We start from the raw sequence: 18273 nt of genomic DNA on the forward strand, positions 1-18273 counted from the left end.
TGTCCTTGCATCTCTAAATGCCTGTAGATCCTGTCTCTCAAAATACCTTCCAACAATTTACCCACCACAAATGTGAGGCTCACTGGCCTGTAGTTCCCAGGCTTTTCCCTGCAGCCCTTTTTTAAACAAAGGCACAACATTTGCCACTCTCCAATCTTCAGGCACCTCACCCGTGACTATCGATGATTCAAATATCTCGGCTAGGGGACCCGCAATTTCCTCCCTAGCCTCCCACAACGTCCTGGGATATACCTCATCAGGTCCCACAGATTTATCTACCTTGATGCGTTTTAAGACTTCCAGCACCACCTCCTCTGTAATATGTACACTCCTCAAGACATCACTACTTATTTCCCCAAGTTCCCTAACATCCATGCTTTTCTCAACAGTAAATACCGATGAGAAATATTCATTTAGGATCTCACCCATCTCTTGTGGATCCCAATTTAACAATGTTAATTAAGCGCCCTGCCTCACCACTTGGGTGCTCCAATGTCCGCCAATGTGTGGTGAGTTGAGGTCAGTCATGTTCAACCCCTAAACTCCTGACCCTCTCCTGCCCAGTGTGTGAGTGGGGTGGTGGGAGGTGTGGTGGTTAATATCCAGATCCTTATGTCTACTGTAGTATAAAGGGTTAACAGCTATAATGCTAATAGCTAATACGCATCATCAGTGCTGTCAGATCAGGTCTTTAGAATTCAGAGATTCCTCTGGAAGGAGCCTTGTGCTTATCTGTCCCTGTACGTAGTTGTAAATAGTTAATAAATGTTTGGAAGTTCTTTGATGCCTTGTTTCCAGTAATCTGTTAAACACATCTTGTGTCCATTTCTGATGTTGCTTCAACGACATGTAATTTCTGTCAACTTTTTCCTTTATAAATTCCTAAATCCAGGTTTATAGTGGAAATATAAAAATAAGGACAAAATATATTGACTTCAACAGGTAAATTGTAACACTGCGTCTTCTGCAATGCAAGATAACTGCTGATACCCATTTGTGCAAGCCCTCTTGTCCTCGTATGTGCAGAAAACCAATAACGTCACTTGTAAAAGACAGAGGGATCTCATTTGGATCCTGAAGCTGTTCACCCAATTTCTGCGCCCTGTAGCAGGTGGACAGTCGAGTTTCACACGGGCCCAGGTGAAAGAGAAGCCCTGAGGGTCCCAAGGCGGGATATGGAGATTGTAGTCCAGAATTGCGGCCGTCCCCATCCAGATGGATCAGAAGTCCTGCCTCCCTCCCCATCATGATCCCCAGCTCCATCCCTCCTCATACTCTATCGACTCCGAGCAGGTGATGCTTTTTTAATCATTGTTTTGGTAGTTCCTTGATAAGCATCTCTGCTCTTGGCTGTGACCTACTCCAACAGTCTCAATGTCACCATGGAGTAAAGCAGTACAACTCTGCATGCATGGCATTGGCAGTGAACACAACCAAATTCTAACCCTTGGTTTAGACTCCATGTGCATCAGTAGATGAACCAATAATATGTTAGAAATGTGGTATATGATTGTATGGCATATACTTCTTGTATCCAAGTTGCCTTACTTCCTGCGCCAAAATTTTTGAATAAAGCTCTTATGAAAGGTTTTGTATATCCTCACTACTATTTTTCAAAGCCACTTTATTAGGGGCAGCACGATGGCACAGTGGTTAACACTGCTGCCTCACAGCGCCAGGGACCCAGGTTCAATTCCAGCCTCAGGTCACTGTCTGTGTGGAGTTTGCACTTTCTCCCCATGTTTGTGTGGCTTTCCTCCAGCTGCTCCGGTTTCCTCCCACAGTCCAGGGTTAGGTTGCACCCATGTGCAGGGTTAGGTTGATTGGCCATGTTAAATTGGCCTTAGTGTCAGGGGGATTAGCAGCGTAAATGTGTGTGATTACAGCACCAGATTGATTGAGCAACTACAGAGAATGTAGTCTCATGAAGATAGGATTATAAAATGGCAAATGAAGAGATAATATGTTACTGGAGGATGGCAGGAGAAAGGATGCAGATGGAGACATTAAATTCAACTGAAGCCGATGAGTGAATGACATCAAGTAGATCATGAGAAAGGGCTGCTAAAACAGAATGCAATATAAATGCAACTATTAATGCTTAAACAGGTCGTATTTTTCTCAAACTTAACCCTACATAAAATCCAACCGATAATGCATACAAATTCTATTCGTGATCATGTGGCCAACCACATCCCATCTGAAAGGAAAGAAGCAAGGAAATGTAAGGGACAAGAGAGTGCAAAGAAAGGCAACTTAGATGAAAATAGGAGAGATGGCTGCAAGGCAAAAAATATAGTTACAAAAGCTGCGCAAGAGAAAACAACATAAACGCAGCAGTCCTAATTATATATTCCAACACAGCTACTTTTACTTACTATTTTTAGAAAGTTTAAGACTATGTTCTTGAAATAAAAGGAAATGTATGTTTATTGCCATGGTTTCCTGCATAATGCATAATAATGTTTCTAATTATAATTCCTGCAGTGTTTTCATGATGCCACATAAAGGGAAATTGAGCCTCTACGCAGTACAAATTTCAACAGGCTTCTCACTAACACAGTCCTCTGCCAAGTGTTCCTTACCATTTACTATGCAGGGCAGCAAAGTGGTTAGCACTGCTGCTTCACAGCTCCAGGGACCTGTGTTCGATTCCCGGCTTGAATCACTGTCTGTGTGGAGTTTGCACATTCTCCCCGTGCCTGCGTGGGTTTCCTCCGACTGCTCCGGTTTTCTCCCACAGTCCAAAGATGTGCAGGTTAGGTTGATTGGCCATGCCAAATTGCCCCTTAGTGTCCTGGGATGCGTAGGTTAAGGGGAGTAGCGGGGTTATTATGTGTGTTTATAGGGATAGGGCCTGGGTGGGATTTTTGTCAGTGCAGACTCGATGGGCCGAATGGCCTCCTTCTGCACTGTAGGGATTCTATGATTCTGAAACCTAAGCTGTTTGGCACTTGGGCACTTTTTTCTCCTCTTCTTGGTTCCTGCATCACATTCAATGTTGGATCACAGCCTGCACTTTTACAATGGTTACATAGTAAACATACAAACTAGGGGCTCATTCTAGCTAAAAAGCATTGACTTTGCAGGCTGTAGATCCAATACAAATAATGTAAGTTGACACTTTTTACTCCAAGATACACACTGATTTCTCACATTTGTTTATTTTTCCCAGAGAACAATAGTGGTATTCTCTGGCTTTTTTTCAAAACCAGATGTTGGCAACTCCACGAAGCACAAAGAAGCAGGCGTGAGTGAATAATGCTTTATTCAAGCTAGTTCACAAAGAAGCTGCCTGTAGATGGAGTTTTAATTGTGTTATTAAAGGACAACATTCTCATGTTAATATAAACGCAAAATGCTGAGACTTTCCAGCACTTTTCTGTTTTTGTTCCTTCTATTAATACTTTTTTTAAGCAAATTAGAGTAAAAAAGCAGTGCAGCATTAGGGTTTACCTGTGCTGTCTTTTTCTGTAAGATTTTTAACGTAAGGAATTTGCTCCATAGGTTTTCAGATTTCAGAAAATGCAGCAGTAACTCATCTTGGATTATAGAAAACATTCAGTTAGCTGTTATTGGACTTTGATAAGTCTCAGCAAAAACACATCAGATAACAGTCTCGCCAAGATCAGTTCTTATTCGCCCACTAGACACTATCAGCCTGTATTTGCTTTTTGATCCCTTTTATTTGCATAGTTTGTTTTAACTAGGAAAGTGCTGCTTGAGTGAATCGGTAGCATGACTCATTCCAGTATTGAAGGAGCTAAGTAACCCGGAACAGGGGCAAATCCAAAATTGTGCAAAGCACTTGAATAAACAGGACATAGTTGCAGTCATGCAGGCGGGTGGATTTCAATGCTCAGGAGAGACGTTTTTGCATTGGAGCGCAGAAGTAAAACAACCGAAACCGTCTCCAATCCTAGCATAGCTTGGAAAGATCTTTAAACAGAGACAGGGGAGGTGGTGGCATAGCGGTATTGCCACTGGACTGGTAATCTAGAGACCCAGATTCAAATTCCACCATTGCAGATGGTGACATTTTGAATTTAAGAAAAATTCAATGCAAAAAAAAAGTCTGTGATTAAAAGTCTAATAATGAGACCATTGTCGATTGTCATAAAAACCCATCTGGTTCACGAATGTCCTTTAGGGAAGGAAGTCTACCCACCCCCCCGCCGTTACCTGGTCTGGCCTAAGTGTGACTCCAGAGCCACGGCAATGTGGTTGATTCTTGAAGTGCCCTCTGAAATGGTCTAGCAAGCTGCTCAGTTCATGGGGAATTAGGGATGGGCAATAAATGCTGGGCCAGCCAGCAACACCCTCATCCCGTAAAAGGTTTTTTTGAAAAAGGAATGCCATTTGTACAGAAAGCATTGCTTTTTAAATCGTCTTCTGATCAGATTGCTATTAATTTTCAACAACTATACAAATGCCAGATAAAGATTTAATTGTGCTTTGGATGAACAAAAGCTTAATGCCTGTGGAATAATAACTTGTCAAATATAGTGCACACATTACTATACAATACTGAATACTGTCGGAGAAAATTACTCAATCAAACCCCAGACTGACAGCACTACTTCGTGTTTCTTGCTGATGCTTGAGTGTGCAGGACAATCAACTGATAAGTCATGGCATTTGGCCCCTTCTCCTCCACACACAAGGGTATGGTGACAAGAGGGGCGGCACAGTGGTTAGCACTGCTGCCTCACAGTGCCATGGACCCGGGTTCAATTCTGGCCTCGGGTCACCGTCTGTGTGGAGTTTGCATATTCTCCCTGTGTCTGCATGGGTTTTCTCCGGATGCTCTGGTTTCTTCCCATAGTCCAAAGATTGTGCGGGTTAGGTTGATTGATCATGTTAAATTAACCCGAGTGTCAAGGGGATTAGCAGGGTAAATATGAGGGGTTATGGGAATAGGGCCTGAATGGGATTCTGTTGGTGCAGACTTGATGGACTGAATGGCCTCCTTCTGCACTGCAGGGATTCTATGATTTCAGCTGTTAGAGCGAGAAACACAGGAGATGTGCTTTTCCCAGGGAAAACGGGCAGAGTAAATTCAATTTGGTGCTGTTGAAGCCCAGGACCCATGTGTGCACTTACTAATGCTCAAGCTACTTGGAGCAAGAGCCGTTTTAGCAAAGGTGATTAGTTGCTTCTCTCTTAACCTGTGAGTTATGCAGGAAATCAAAGAGATACTGAACACAAGGGATGTCTGCCATGGATTCAATTTCTCCCAAATTAGCTTTGAGTTAATAAAAGCCTCGATAACGCCAGTCTTAAACAACCAGAATTCCATTGATTAAACAAGAATAAACTAATTAGCTTCCACTGTTGAGGATGAAAGTTAAAGGTAAAAGTTTATTTATTAGTCACAAGTAAGGCTTACATTAACACTGCAATGAAGTTACTGTTACTAGTCGCCACAGTCCGCCACCTGTTTGGGTCAATGCACCTAACCAGCACGTCTTTCAAACTATGGGAGCAAACCAGAGCACCCGGAGGAAACCCATGCAGACACGGAGAGAACGTGCAGACTCCGCACAGACAGTGACCCAAGCCGGGAATCGAACCCTGGTCCATGGTGCTGTGAGGCAGCAGTGCTAGCCACTGTGCCACCGTGCCACCCCACCCCACAAGCCCCAGAAGGCCAGCTCTGGGTATTTAATTGAAAAGTTTTGATGAACAAGAAAAAGAAAAGCAAAGATGATCACAAGTTAAACCAAGACAGTAAGTAAAACATCATTCCTTCATGAGGAGGTGAGGCAGAAGCTGTTTACAACTTAATTACAATAGAAGATAAATTAGAAATGATAGAAAAATATTTACATGACCAAAAAAAGGCCAGCGGGCACTTATCATATTGCTGAATTTCTGAAATTTAAAGTTAATTATCATTGAAAGGAGAAAACCTTTTTTAAACTTGCTACAGTATGTTGAGATGGTGATTATGCATCAAAACATATCCAAACGCAACAGGTGGAAGCCAGTTATTCCCTCGAACCTGTTCTGTCATGAGGTGGAGATGCCGGCGTTGGACTGGGGTGGGCACAATAAAAAGTCTCAAAACACCCTTAAAGTCCAACAGGCTTATTTGGAATCGTGAGCTTTTGGAGCATAGTCGGTGCAGACTCGATGGACCAAATGGCGGCCTCCTGCACTGTTTTTTTAATATATATAATATGCGCCATGTTTGTGAACTAATCTCCACTCACCTGATGAAGGAACAGCTTTCTGAAAACTCGTGATTCCAAATAAACCTGTTGGACTTTAACCTGATATTGTGAGACTTCTTACTTTTCTGTCATAAGTAACCATTACATACTGAGTGTTAAAAAACTGTGACTGTTCATTGTTGGGCTATTGATGAGGATCTGCACTGGATCTTTAGGTTTTGATGAACAAAGAGAAAAAGCAAAAATCACTCGGGGGTGATTTAAATGAGGAATATAAAACAGTTAAAGGACTTGGATTGTGTTCCTCTTGATAGATGATTTTGATTGGGGAGGATTAATAATGATGTATATAAATTATGCAAGGCTAGGGCTAGATTCCATGTTAGATGGTCTTCTCTTCCCAGAGCAAGTTGTAATTTATGCTGTGAGTGCTGACTCTCTCATACTGTCAAAAGAGTTGAGCCAACTCTTGTCTGGGGTGGGAGATCATGCCTGATAAAAGGTAGGTGTTAATATAAGCATGGTAATTGTGTTCTCGTGGACTGATTCCTGACTGCCTAAAAGAGTAGGAGACACTTTGCAGATTTTTCTTTTCCTCATTTGGCTTGGGTTTTAAGCTGTATTTTTGCCTCTCCCAGGAAATTACCAGGTTGTTGATGAGTAAGGATTGTCTAATCGTGGTGTCTCACTATTCCATTTTTGTTCCCTGGTCAGATTTCCCACTTGCTGCATCTGTCTGACTATCCTCAGTATCAACCCCATTAAATGTCAGTCTCCCATCATCTTCCTTCTTGCTCATGCGAGTGGAGGTCTTTGTCTCTGACTGCAGCCTCCTCTGTCCTTGTCTTTGGTACAGTATGAAGTCTCACAACACCAGGTTAAAGTCTATTATGGTATTTGCTACCAAATAAACCTGTTGGACTTTAACCTGGTGTTGTGAGACTTCTTACTGTGCTTACCCCAGTCCAACGCCGGCATCTCCACATCTTGTCTTTGGTCCCATTGGCACTATCTCCAGCACTCAAGCATCCTACATTTACAGTCTTTGGCAGTTCTGCCAGAAAGTACATTCCACTTTCTGTGCTGAAAGCTTTCTGTCTGCATTTGGGGCCACAGTCTCACTCAGCACCCTCCACCCATTTAAATCCAAGCTTCAATGTTAAAAATAATATTTAGAAGTACAATTGCTTATATATAGGGGAAATACTCACACCAATGCTAGAAGGTAAAAGTTGTTTTCTTTTATGATAGATTTCACAAAACTTTTCCCATCTGCTTCTCCACACCTCTTTCAGCCTGTTACTTATTTGCTTCTTTACTTTCCCCTCACCTTCCACTCTTCCTCCAAGCTCTCCCCTTCACCAACTCCCCTACCTTTTCATCTCTTTTCGACCACACTTTGCCTTCCTTTTACCCAGGTTTCCTGCCTTTTTTTTTGTCCCTTTTCTCTACTCCCTCTCTTCTCCTTCCCCTACTTCCACCCTCCTTCCCCCATGCTGCCTTTTCCCTTCTTCCCTTAGCCTCCTCCCCTCAGCTTTTCCTGCTTCTAACTAAAAGGTGTCTTTAGTCTTGACTCCTCGGTTCAAGTTAATCTTTGGCAGTAGTACAAGCCAGGCAATGGCAAACCAGCAGCTCCTTTTACATCCCATCTTTTCTTTCCCCATTTAAATCAACAGTGAGTGTAAAATGAGCTGCTGATCACAATCCCTCGTTTTGCACTACTGACAAAGACCTATTTCACCCACCCTTGCATTCAGTGCACGGACGGTCAGTCAGACTAAGAAATAAACACTGTACTGCCAATCACTTTGAACTCGAGCACTTTATCTATGACTAATACACAATACTTTTTGTACACTTTGTCTGGTCACTGCTGTTCTTTTTGTGAAGTCAGTAGCTGTCTGTATTGGCTGATCTGATGGTTCACTTAGAAATGAAAATAAAGCATTGGGTACATTTGTTCCCGGAACAGTATTTGTACTTAATTCTGTGTGCTAATGTTTTTCAAGAGAATAGGTCTGTCTCCTATAGCTAGCTAGCTATGTTTGGTCCTGGCATTATTCTTAATAGGATTTTTGTCATAATTTCCCACTTCATGTATTATTGAGACTTAACAAAGTTAACAATTAAAAAGCTACTCTTTTTACTCATCTATCGTTGGTGAAAGGGGGAGATTGCTTAGTTAACAGTGGCTGCTTGTTGTTTTAACGACATCTATTTCCAAAGTTTGGACCATTGTATGTATGCTCCTCACCCAGTTGTTAACCCTATTGGAGAATATTTATATTGGGAGTAAATTAGGACACTAACCAGGTGAACTAACATTGTAATGTCAGCATTATAATATGCTCAGTTGTAGAAAATACCTTTGATTACTTGATGGCAAAAACATAAAGCCTCAACGTTAAAGTAAAGTATAAATTAATTTTATTAACACATTCAAGGGTGATGAAAAGTTAGTGGGACCTTCAAATTTGAAGATGATTCTTGGATCTGTACAAGCTGCAGAAGGATTGATAATGCTCTACTGTTTCCGGCAGATATTGAAATCTGGAAATTTCCTTTCCACCTGTTCCCAGGTGATTGTCCAGGAGACCACTTTGGTTCTGAGTAATGTTATGTAATGCCTATTTTATTTCGTAAAAAGTGTTCACTATTTTAATCAGCTTCAGCCCTTGGTTGAAGGAATTCTTCATGCAATGAATGAGCTGGCAGCGTGCTCTCTGTGAAAAGGACCACCATTTGATGATACCTAACCTAGATTTGACCTTATACAATGTAAAATTGTGATCCCAGGTCCTTTCTAACCGACTTGAACGGAATAAACATTTGACTTGAACATCTTGTAACTCTTGATCAGGTCACCCCGTGAGTCTAGACAAGTGCAGAGTCCAAGCTGTATTAGCTTATTTTAGTAACTTTGATGCTTTATACAGAAATTAGTCTCGTGGTCCTTCTTTGTACCCTTCTGAAAGTGTAAAAATCACCCACCACGTGGGGAGACCAAAGCTGAACACAGTATTCCAAATGTAACTTGACCAAGATGTTGCTCAAGGACAAAATAGTCCTCCTTCTACTCAATGGATGCACCCCAAAACTGTACTCTAGCTACTGCTTCACTAGATTGCTCATCTGCCTTTAGAGTTCTGTAAAGTAAAATGCATCTAGATCTTTAACAATATAACGGTCCCAACACAATCCCAGAAAGACACCACTGGTTTCCAAACAGATTCATATTCATTTATAACTATTTTCACTCATAAGCTTAAACCTATGCATTCTTTTGGTAATGAATCCAATTCTCCAGGGATATTGAGGGGGTCTGTGCTTTTTAGTTTAATTTGCATTTTTTTGAGGCAAGTCCTGACCAGAACAGAAACTGAACTGTAAAGCGAAACAGAGCAGGTAAACATAGAAAGGAAATTGACACTCCCGGTTTCTAAAGTAACAGAAACAAAACTTGAGGCTTGGAAACCAAAATCTCTGGCAAACTGACCCTGGTTAAATGATGTATAAGGATACAGATCAGTCAAGCTGAACACACAGCAGGTGATGAGCCCACTGGTGTAGAACAGGCAAGCTGAAGAAAATAAAGTGCAGATCCAAAAGCTGAGAGTAAGTTGCTGCAGCTGTCTCTGTTACTGGAAGATAACATTGATTCTGGCTACCCCAGTCAGAAAGGGTTGAACAGACTCTGCAGATGTGTGCCACGTGTGGTGAAAACTGGTTGGTTGAGTGTTGCTGTCAGCTGGGGGTCAGACTAGCTGCTGGAAGAAAAGGAACTGAAATTCTTTGTGAGGAAGACAGGGTTTGACAAACTTTGTGACTGAGTGGAATCACCAAAATCTGAGTGGACTGTAAAGTCAATACTGTCTTATTTGTATCTGTTATTTAATGTGCAATTTATTCCTTATATTTGACCACAATTTGCCTGTTAATTCATGTTTAACATACATTCATTTGAGATGTTTGAGCATAGGATAGATTGTATTTAGTGTTTGTTTTGTTGACTCTTGTATTGCAAAATTCTTCTGTTTTAAACTGTGGAATCACATGACTTAATTCCTTCACTAAATAACTGAAAAGTAACATAAAGTTTATTTATTAGTCACAAGTAGGCTTACTGTAGTGCCACACTCCGACACCTGTTCGGGTACACAGAGAGAATTTAGCATGGCCAATGCACCTAACCAGCACATCTTTAGAGTGTGGGAGAAAATGAGAGCAGCCGGAGGAAACCCATGCAGACGTTGGGAGAAGGTGCAGACTCCGCACAGACAGTGACCCAAGCTGGGAATAAAACCTGGGTCCCTGGCGCTGTGAGGCAGCAGTGCTAACCACAGTGCCATTAGAATATCTATTTTTAAAAATTAAGTTGCTGATCTCTGCCAAGATCATAATAAGATCACACACCTACGTGAACATAATCTTAGGCATCTTTCAGTACAGTGATTAAATCCATGCCCTTAAACAGGGCCACGAAAATTCATTCTTTCCCAACTTTTGAAAAACAAGACTTTGCACATGGGGTCAGTAACTGCTTTATCTGGTGACATTCTTTGGCCTCATTATTTTCTTTGACCTTGCATGAAAATTATCACTTCTATTGGTAAATCTGTTCCCTCCTTCAAACCAAGCATTTTCTTTCAAAACGGCAATCTTTATTTTTTCCAAAGATCTCAAGTACATCCAAAACTTAAATATTGTCAGGCTGTGGCAAACCTGCCTCCATGTGCATTGGAAGACACCCCACCATTCTACTCCATTAACTTTCTCTCTCCCCAGATACTACCTGACTTGCTGAGTATTCCCAGCATTTTCTGTGATTAATTTTACCACACTTTTCTTGCCTTTATATTTTATTGATGCTGCTCTCATCAGAGCTCCTCTGAACTTTCACGTTGGGTTTCTTAAAAGTCCACCTATCCCAACCTAGATTAGTTTCCAACTTTCCTCCCTCACTCCACCAGTTTTGCACTTCCAACTCACTCCTTTCGAGGACCTTAATACTGGATCTTCTCACATCACTCAGTCTTTTCATTCTCTTGCAAGCTTATAAAATTAAATCAAGTTTCACATTGCAGTGGCACAGCGGTTAGCACTGCTGCCTCACAGCAAGAAGTTTAACAACACCAGATTAAAGTCCAACAGGTTTATTTGGTAGCAAAAGCCACACAAGCTTTCGGAGCTGCAAGCCCCTTCTTCAGGTGAGTGGGAATTCTGTTCACAAACAGAGCATATAAAGACACAAACTCAATTTACATGAATAATGGTTGGAATGCGAATACTTACAACTAATCAAGTCTTTAAGAAACAAAACAACATGAGTGGAGAGAGCATCAAGACAGGCTAAAAAGATATGTATTGTCTCCAGACAAGACAGCCAGTGAAACTCTGTGGGGGTTACAAATAGTGGGACATGAACCCAATATCCCGGTTGAGGCCGTCCTCGTGTGTGCGGAACTTGGCTATCAGTTTCTGCTCAGCGACTCTGCGCCGTCGTGTGTCGCGAAGGCCGCCTTGGAGAACGCTTACCCGAATATCAGAGGCCGAATGCCCGTGACCGCTGAAGTGCTCCCCAACAGGAAGAGAACGGTCTTGCCTGGTGATTGTCGAGCGGTGTTCATTCATCCGTTGTCGCAGCGTCTGCATAGTTTCCCCAATGTACCATGCCTCGGGACATCCTTTCTTGCAGCGTATCAGGTAGACAACATTGGCCGAGTTGCAAGAGTATGTACCGTGTACCTGGTGGATGGTGTTCTCACGTGAGATGATGGCATCCGTGTCGATGATCCGGCACGTCTTGCAGAGGTTGCTGTGGCAGGGTTGTGTGGTGTCATGGTCACTGTTCTCCTGAAGGCTGGGTAGTTCGCTGCGGACAATGGTCTCACAGCACCAGGGACCCAGGTTCAATTCCCGGCTTGGGTCACTGTCTGTGCAGAGTCTGCACGTTCTCCCCGTGTCTGCATGGGCTTCCTCTGGGTACTCCGGTCCCCCCCGTCCACCCCTCCCCCCAATAATCCGAAAGACGTGCTGGTTAGGTGTATTGGCCATGCTAAGTTCTCCCTCAGTATACCCGAACAGGCGCTGCAGTGTGGCAACTAGGTGATTTTTACAGTAACTTCATTGCAGTCTTAATATTAACCTACTTGTGACTAATAAATAAACTTAACTTATCTAGTAACTGCTTGCTGAATTAACTCATCTTTTTATTTTCTTCAACCTTGTTTGAACCTGATCTCTTCATCCAAATTTCTCAATTTTGTTTGACTAAATTGCTCTGAAAGTATGAGCAAAATGTTCAGTAGCAAAGCGATTAATGGCAGCAATTCTTATTATTAGCATGTATGGTGGCCAAGTGATTATGTTGCTGAACTAGTAATCCACAGGCCTTCACTAATGACCTGGAGACACAAGTTCAATCCTGCTGTAGCCTCTGGGGAATTTAAACTGAATTAGTTAAATAAATATGAAATAAAGCTTGTATAACTTATGATAACCATGAATTGACAGATTGTTGTAATAACCCACCTATTCAGTAATATCCTTTGGTGAAGGAAATTTGCTGTCCTTACCCAGTCTGGCCTGTATGTGATGCCAGGTGCTCAGCAATGTGGTCAACTCTTAACTGTCCTCCAAAATGGCCTAACAAATGTGTCAAATCATTATGAAAAAGTCTAGGCACAGGACACAACAATGGCCTGCAAAGTCCTCTTCACCAACACCAAAAGAAAGTTTGGGCAAAATTGGGATAACAGCCTCACAGACTAGTCAAGCAACAGACTCACATCGCCATACTCACAGATTCAAACGTTTCAGCCAATGACCCGAATTCCCTATTGCAATCCCAGTACATGCACTGTCCCACCATATGGGCAAATGCACCAGAGGTGATGGCACAGTGGTATATAGCCGGGAGAGAGTGGTCCTGCGAGTCCTCAACCGAGACTCTGGATCCATGAAGATTCATGGCATCAGGTCAAACATGGGCAAGGAAACATCCTGCAGATTACCACATACCAACCCCCTCAGCTGATGAATCTTTACTCCTCCATGTTGAACACCATTTGGACTAAAACACTGAGGATAGCAAGGGAATAGAATGGACTCTGGGTGGGGAAACTTCAGTGCTGATCACTAAGAATGGTTTGGTAGCACCACTCGGTACAGTAAGTCCCTGTTTTAGGTTTCTTCATTTAGCATTGTTTTACTTTAGTGGCACATCTGTAACAGGGCCGATATGTGCGCTTAGTGTAGAGTCTTCCATTTTAGCATTATTTGCACTGGGGCCAATGGACCTTGCATGACCTGATCAGCGCCAATTTGGAGGAGCCTCTTCCGCTCCCCAAGACTGTCACTCGCTTGCTAACTCTCTCTCTCTCTCTACCCTCTACTCTCCCACGAGCTGACAGTGCCTTGACTCTCCCAATCACCGCTTCCCTCCCTGACTCTCCCTTCGCCGCTTCCTTCCCTGACTCTCCCATTCACCGCTTCCCTCCCTGACTCTCCCATTCGCCGCTTCCCTCCCTGACTCTCCCATTCGCCGCTTTCCTCCCTGACTCTCTCATTCACCGCTTCCCTCCCTGACTCTCTCATTCGCCGCTTCCCTCCCTGACTCTCCCATTCGCCGCTCCCCTCCCTGACTCTCCCATTCGCCGCTTCCCTCCCTGACTCTCTCATTCACCGCTTCCCTCCCTGACTCTCCCATTCGCCGCTTCCCTCCCTGACTCTCCCATTCGCCGCTTCCCTCCCTGACTCATTCGCCGCTTCCCTCCCTGACTCTCTCATTCACCGCTTCCCTCCCTGACTCTCTCATTCGCCGCTTCCCTCCCTGACTCTCTCATTCACCGCTTCCCTCCCTGACTCTCTCATTCGCCGCTTCCCTCCCTGACTCTCTCATTCACCGCTTCCCTCCCTGACTCTCCCATTCGCCGCTTCCCTCCCTGACTCTCCCATTCGCCGCTTCCCTCCCTGACTCTCCCATTTGCCGCTTCCCTCCCTGACTCTCTCATTCACCGCTTCCCTCCCTGACTCTCCCATTCGCCGCTTCCCTCCCTGACTCTCTCATTCACCGCTTCCCTCCCTGACTCTCTCATTCACCGCTTCCCTCCCTGACTCTCATTCGCCGCTTCCCTCCCTGACTCTCCCATTCGCCATTTCCCTCCCTGACTCTCCCGCCCATTGCTTCTCTTGCTCACTTCCTCCTCCTTGCTGACACTCTCCTGAGCCATTGCTCAGTGCACCACATGGACTGCAGTAGATCAAGAAAGTGGCTCACCATTGCCTTCTCAAGGAAAATCATTGGTGGGCAATAAATGCTGGCCTCCCAAACAATACCCTCCTCCTGGGATGAATCATTCTGATTAGGTCTATGTGGGGGATGTTGAATAATTGTCAAGCAATAAAAGGAATTAATAGTGTCACTGTATTTGTTTGAAGTGTCAGATAAAGCTTTTTTTCAGATGCCTTCTGGAAGATCCTTTTGACAGGAGCTGTTTTGTCACATTAGAATGTGTATTGTTTGATTGCTTGACCTCTTGACATATCTTCAAATGTAACATTGAAATGCAGTCTTTTGTTTTTTTTAAATTTGTCGCTGTTCTTTGAGCAAATTGGAAAACGGAACATGTCTTTGTTAGCAGTTAGAAATTTACTCGTTATTCCCACCACTGGCAAAGTCTGATGCTCTTTGCTGGGTTGAATATGGAGGTGGTTGCCCCACCTACTGGCTGGAAGGTTGGTGGCGAGCCCACCTCAGCCGGCTCTGGAAGTCACATCTCTATTTGATGTAGCTCACATAATTAGTTGCCTAAAATCATGTCTTTAGCATACTGGGGGGCTTGCCTGCTCTTTAGCCCCAGCCGTGCCACCAGGCACGGTGACCACTGCCTAATCTGCCCCAGATCAGAAACTGTGCTTGAGGCGCAGAGGAGAGTTGAGTGGGATGGGTTTACAGGGGCCAGGGAAGTCGGCCTTGGTGAGTTTATGGGGGAGGAGGGGGGTGGGGTGGTCACAATCATGGGGGTGGCAGGGTTGCTGCTGTCTTCAAGCAGAGTAAGAAGTTTAACAACACCAGGTTAAAGTCCAACAGGTTTATTTGGTAGCAAAAGCCACACAAGCTTTCGGAGCTCCAAGCCCCTTCTTCAGGTGAGTGGGAATTCTGTTCACAAACAGGGCATATAAAGACACAGACTCAATTTACATGAATAATGGTTGGAATGCGAATACTTACATCAAGTCTTTATCAAGTCTTTACCCTTCAAGCAGGGCAGCCCCTGCCACTGGGAGGGTCCTGCATGCCTGACCATGAGGCTTGTTATGAAGTTGCATATATAAGGTTAAAAATGTGGTGTTTGACAAATATAAATATTGAAAAGAAATGCTGAAACCAAAAGAAGAAATCATATAGCATGGTCTCTTTAAAAAGCATGTAACTTTCTGTGGATTTTAAACTGCAGCAGCAGGTTTGTAACATTTGTGTTCAAAGCAGCAGTCAGGGTTCCAACATAGCAAAACAGGCTTTTGAATTGAACCAATGAGTTTAAAGCAAGCACGCAGAGACACAGGACCAATGGAATTCAAATGTGAGGTTTGTTGACAGCCTCAAGCCTCAGATAACAGGAATAATGAGAGATAATTCCAGGTATCCAAACCCAGACAAGAAGGGATAATTGTTAATCTTTAGTCAGAAGGAGGGAGAGGCGAGGTTCTTGTATAGAATCCTGCAGTAATATGTATATCTTCAAAAATCACCATCTAAATTGAAGGAGATACCAGCTCAGAAAGTATTCCAGACGAGAGCATCACCGAAGAATGTTCATACTTCCAAAAGACTCCTGGTATAATCCTTGAGAGTGACTGCATTCTATAAGGATTTATTTAATTATTCTTGAATGAGTCTTGTAATATTTGGACAGCATTCTATTGGGATTTTATTTAGTTTGTTAATTGTTTAATAAGGTTGTCACCAGTTTTAAAAATAATGACCTGTTAATTGGTCATGATAGAGCATGGCAGATCCTGCTTTAATTTACCAAAACCAGTAGCTTCCTACAACCTCACACACATTCGTATGAGATTACGGGGTGAGGTATATCCCTTTGGGTGGTTCCAAAATTGCACAGAGGGACACATCACCTCCACGTCATAACAGGCTGCAGGCACATCGTCAGGATATATCCTTGTTAGAAGTATGAATTCTAACCATGAGCCTACATACTTAGTCAGAGATGATGTAATGATTAACAGGGAGTAGTTGATTTGGCACTAGACCTCGGTAGCAATAAATATGGTGATGGAGGGGCACTGCAGCATTGTAGCTTAAATTGTCTGACCTGTTTCCACCATCAGTGAGGCTTCACCACGGGGGATGGAGCTTCATAAAGTTCCCCAGTGAAGCGAACTATAGTATTCTGAATGTGAACTTAGTTAGCACTGAATGAAGTGACAGACAAGTTCCCAATCCAATGGTAAATGAAAGGACTAAGACGTGGTGCCAAGGAATACATACATAGCTAAGTCATTTCTGTGCATAGAATTAAGAAAGCGTGAGATGGATGTGGTAAATTGTCTTTTCTCATTCTTCTGTTTTTAAGTACAATGTTGGTTTGCCTGCAGCGAGTCAGACCAACTTGCGATACTGAGCTGTGCTGAGATGTTGCTTTCTGTTTTGTATCTTCAGATCCTAGTGAAAAGTAACAATCTTTCAGAACGTGTGAAGATCCTGGAAGGAAAAATCGAGGAAATCACCATTCCTGAGAAAGTGGACATCATCATTTCAGAACCTATGGGATATTTGTTATTTAATGAGAGAATGCTTGAAAGCTACCTCCATGCAAAAAAATGGCTGAAACCTGATGGTAGGTCAACGCACACAGAAACATCTAAGTTGTAGTTGGAATGTTTATAAGTTGTCTAAGGGTGAGATAGGAGGTCAGTTACTAGACTGACACTAATGGGAGGTGAATAATTAAAGAATGTAGCAATGTTTTGAAGGGGAGTGAAGTTTTGTGAGGGGCTTTTTGTAGCAAGGGAGGGTTTAAGTTGGAACGGAATACTTTACTATTTCTGTTACTCAGTTTGAGTAACAAGGGCTCTGAAATCAGGGTGGATGCGAAGTGAAGCTTCCTCTGTTCTGCTGCAACAGAGAGTGGAATCTTCCATTCTGGAACCGAAGTCTGGTGGTGGGTGGGAAAGCTAGTCTGATTCTCGCTGGGTGGAGGAACAACTGGACATATGCAATCATTCACTGTTCAGCTCATAAATTATCCATCCGCAAAGAGCACAGTGAATCCTGTGGTGGGATGGGCAGGATGTCGCCTGTCCCACTGTTAGTTCATGAGATTGAAGGTCCTGGCGCCATGTTTAAATGGCTCCCAGACAGCCATTCACTCAATACAGGCCAAGAGCTCCACATTACTGACCGGGTTCTTGTTGGCCGCAGCTCATACTGGGCGGCACAGTAGCACAGTGGTTAGTACTGCTGCGTCACAGAGCCAGGGACCCGGGTTCGATTTTCAGCGTGGGTTTCCTCCGGTTTCCTTCCACAGTCTGAAAGACATGCTGCCAGTGCTAAGCCCTTCACCTGGTCTTCATCTTGACATGGCATCCCCATCCCACCCCTTCCACCTCTGGTCCTCCAGGATCCTTCACCTGGATGTTACTCCCGTCCATACATGGCAGTGCATGTAGCCATTGCTCTTTGAGCAGGATCTTGAGAGCCATGTGCAAGAAGCCTCCCTCTGATATATGTGACCTTGCCTCTACGACCGTGCGACTCTATAGAGAGACTATTGCCTTGGTAGCATGGGGAGACTAATCACATGAGCCCTTATCAGTCATGACCATTTACCCGGGAGGACAGAGGTTTGGAGTTGGGAGCTGGCTGCTCTCCACCAGCCGTACCCTTTGCAGCCAACCAGTTCCCTCCCTCCCTTAATCACTGCCTCTGGCTGCAGCAAATGACAGAGAATGAATGGCAGCTCTGCATCCTTGCAGAGATCTCGATGAGACCCGTGATTCAGGAATAAAACTGCTCACCTTCACTACGGAGAGAACACTGCTGAGCATGATTGACATCCAATTGTCTCTCCTCATG

General features: G+C 43.6%; 1 protein-coding gene across 1 annotated transcript in view; it reads left to right on the forward strand.

Moving 5' to 3' along the window:
* The window catches only part of carm1l (coactivator-associated arginine methyltransferase 1, like), a 124935-nt gene that overhangs the window by 73060 nt on the left and 33602 nt on the right, over positions 1-18273 (forward strand). Inside the window, exon 6 of the mRNA XM_078214302.1 lies at positions 16858-17035. Coding sequence (XP_078070428.1) covers positions 16858-17035 — 178 coding nt within the window. The remainder of the gene's footprint in view (positions 1-16857; positions 17036-18273) is intronic.

The sequence above is a fragment of the Mustelus asterias genome, chromosome 6 (genome assembly GCF_964213995.1).
Source record: "Mustelus asterias chromosome 6, sMusAst1.hap1.1, whole genome shotgun sequence".
In the NCBI taxonomy this organism is placed as follows: domain Eukaryota; kingdom Metazoa; phylum Chordata; class Chondrichthyes; order Carcharhiniformes; family Triakidae; genus Mustelus; species Mustelus asterias.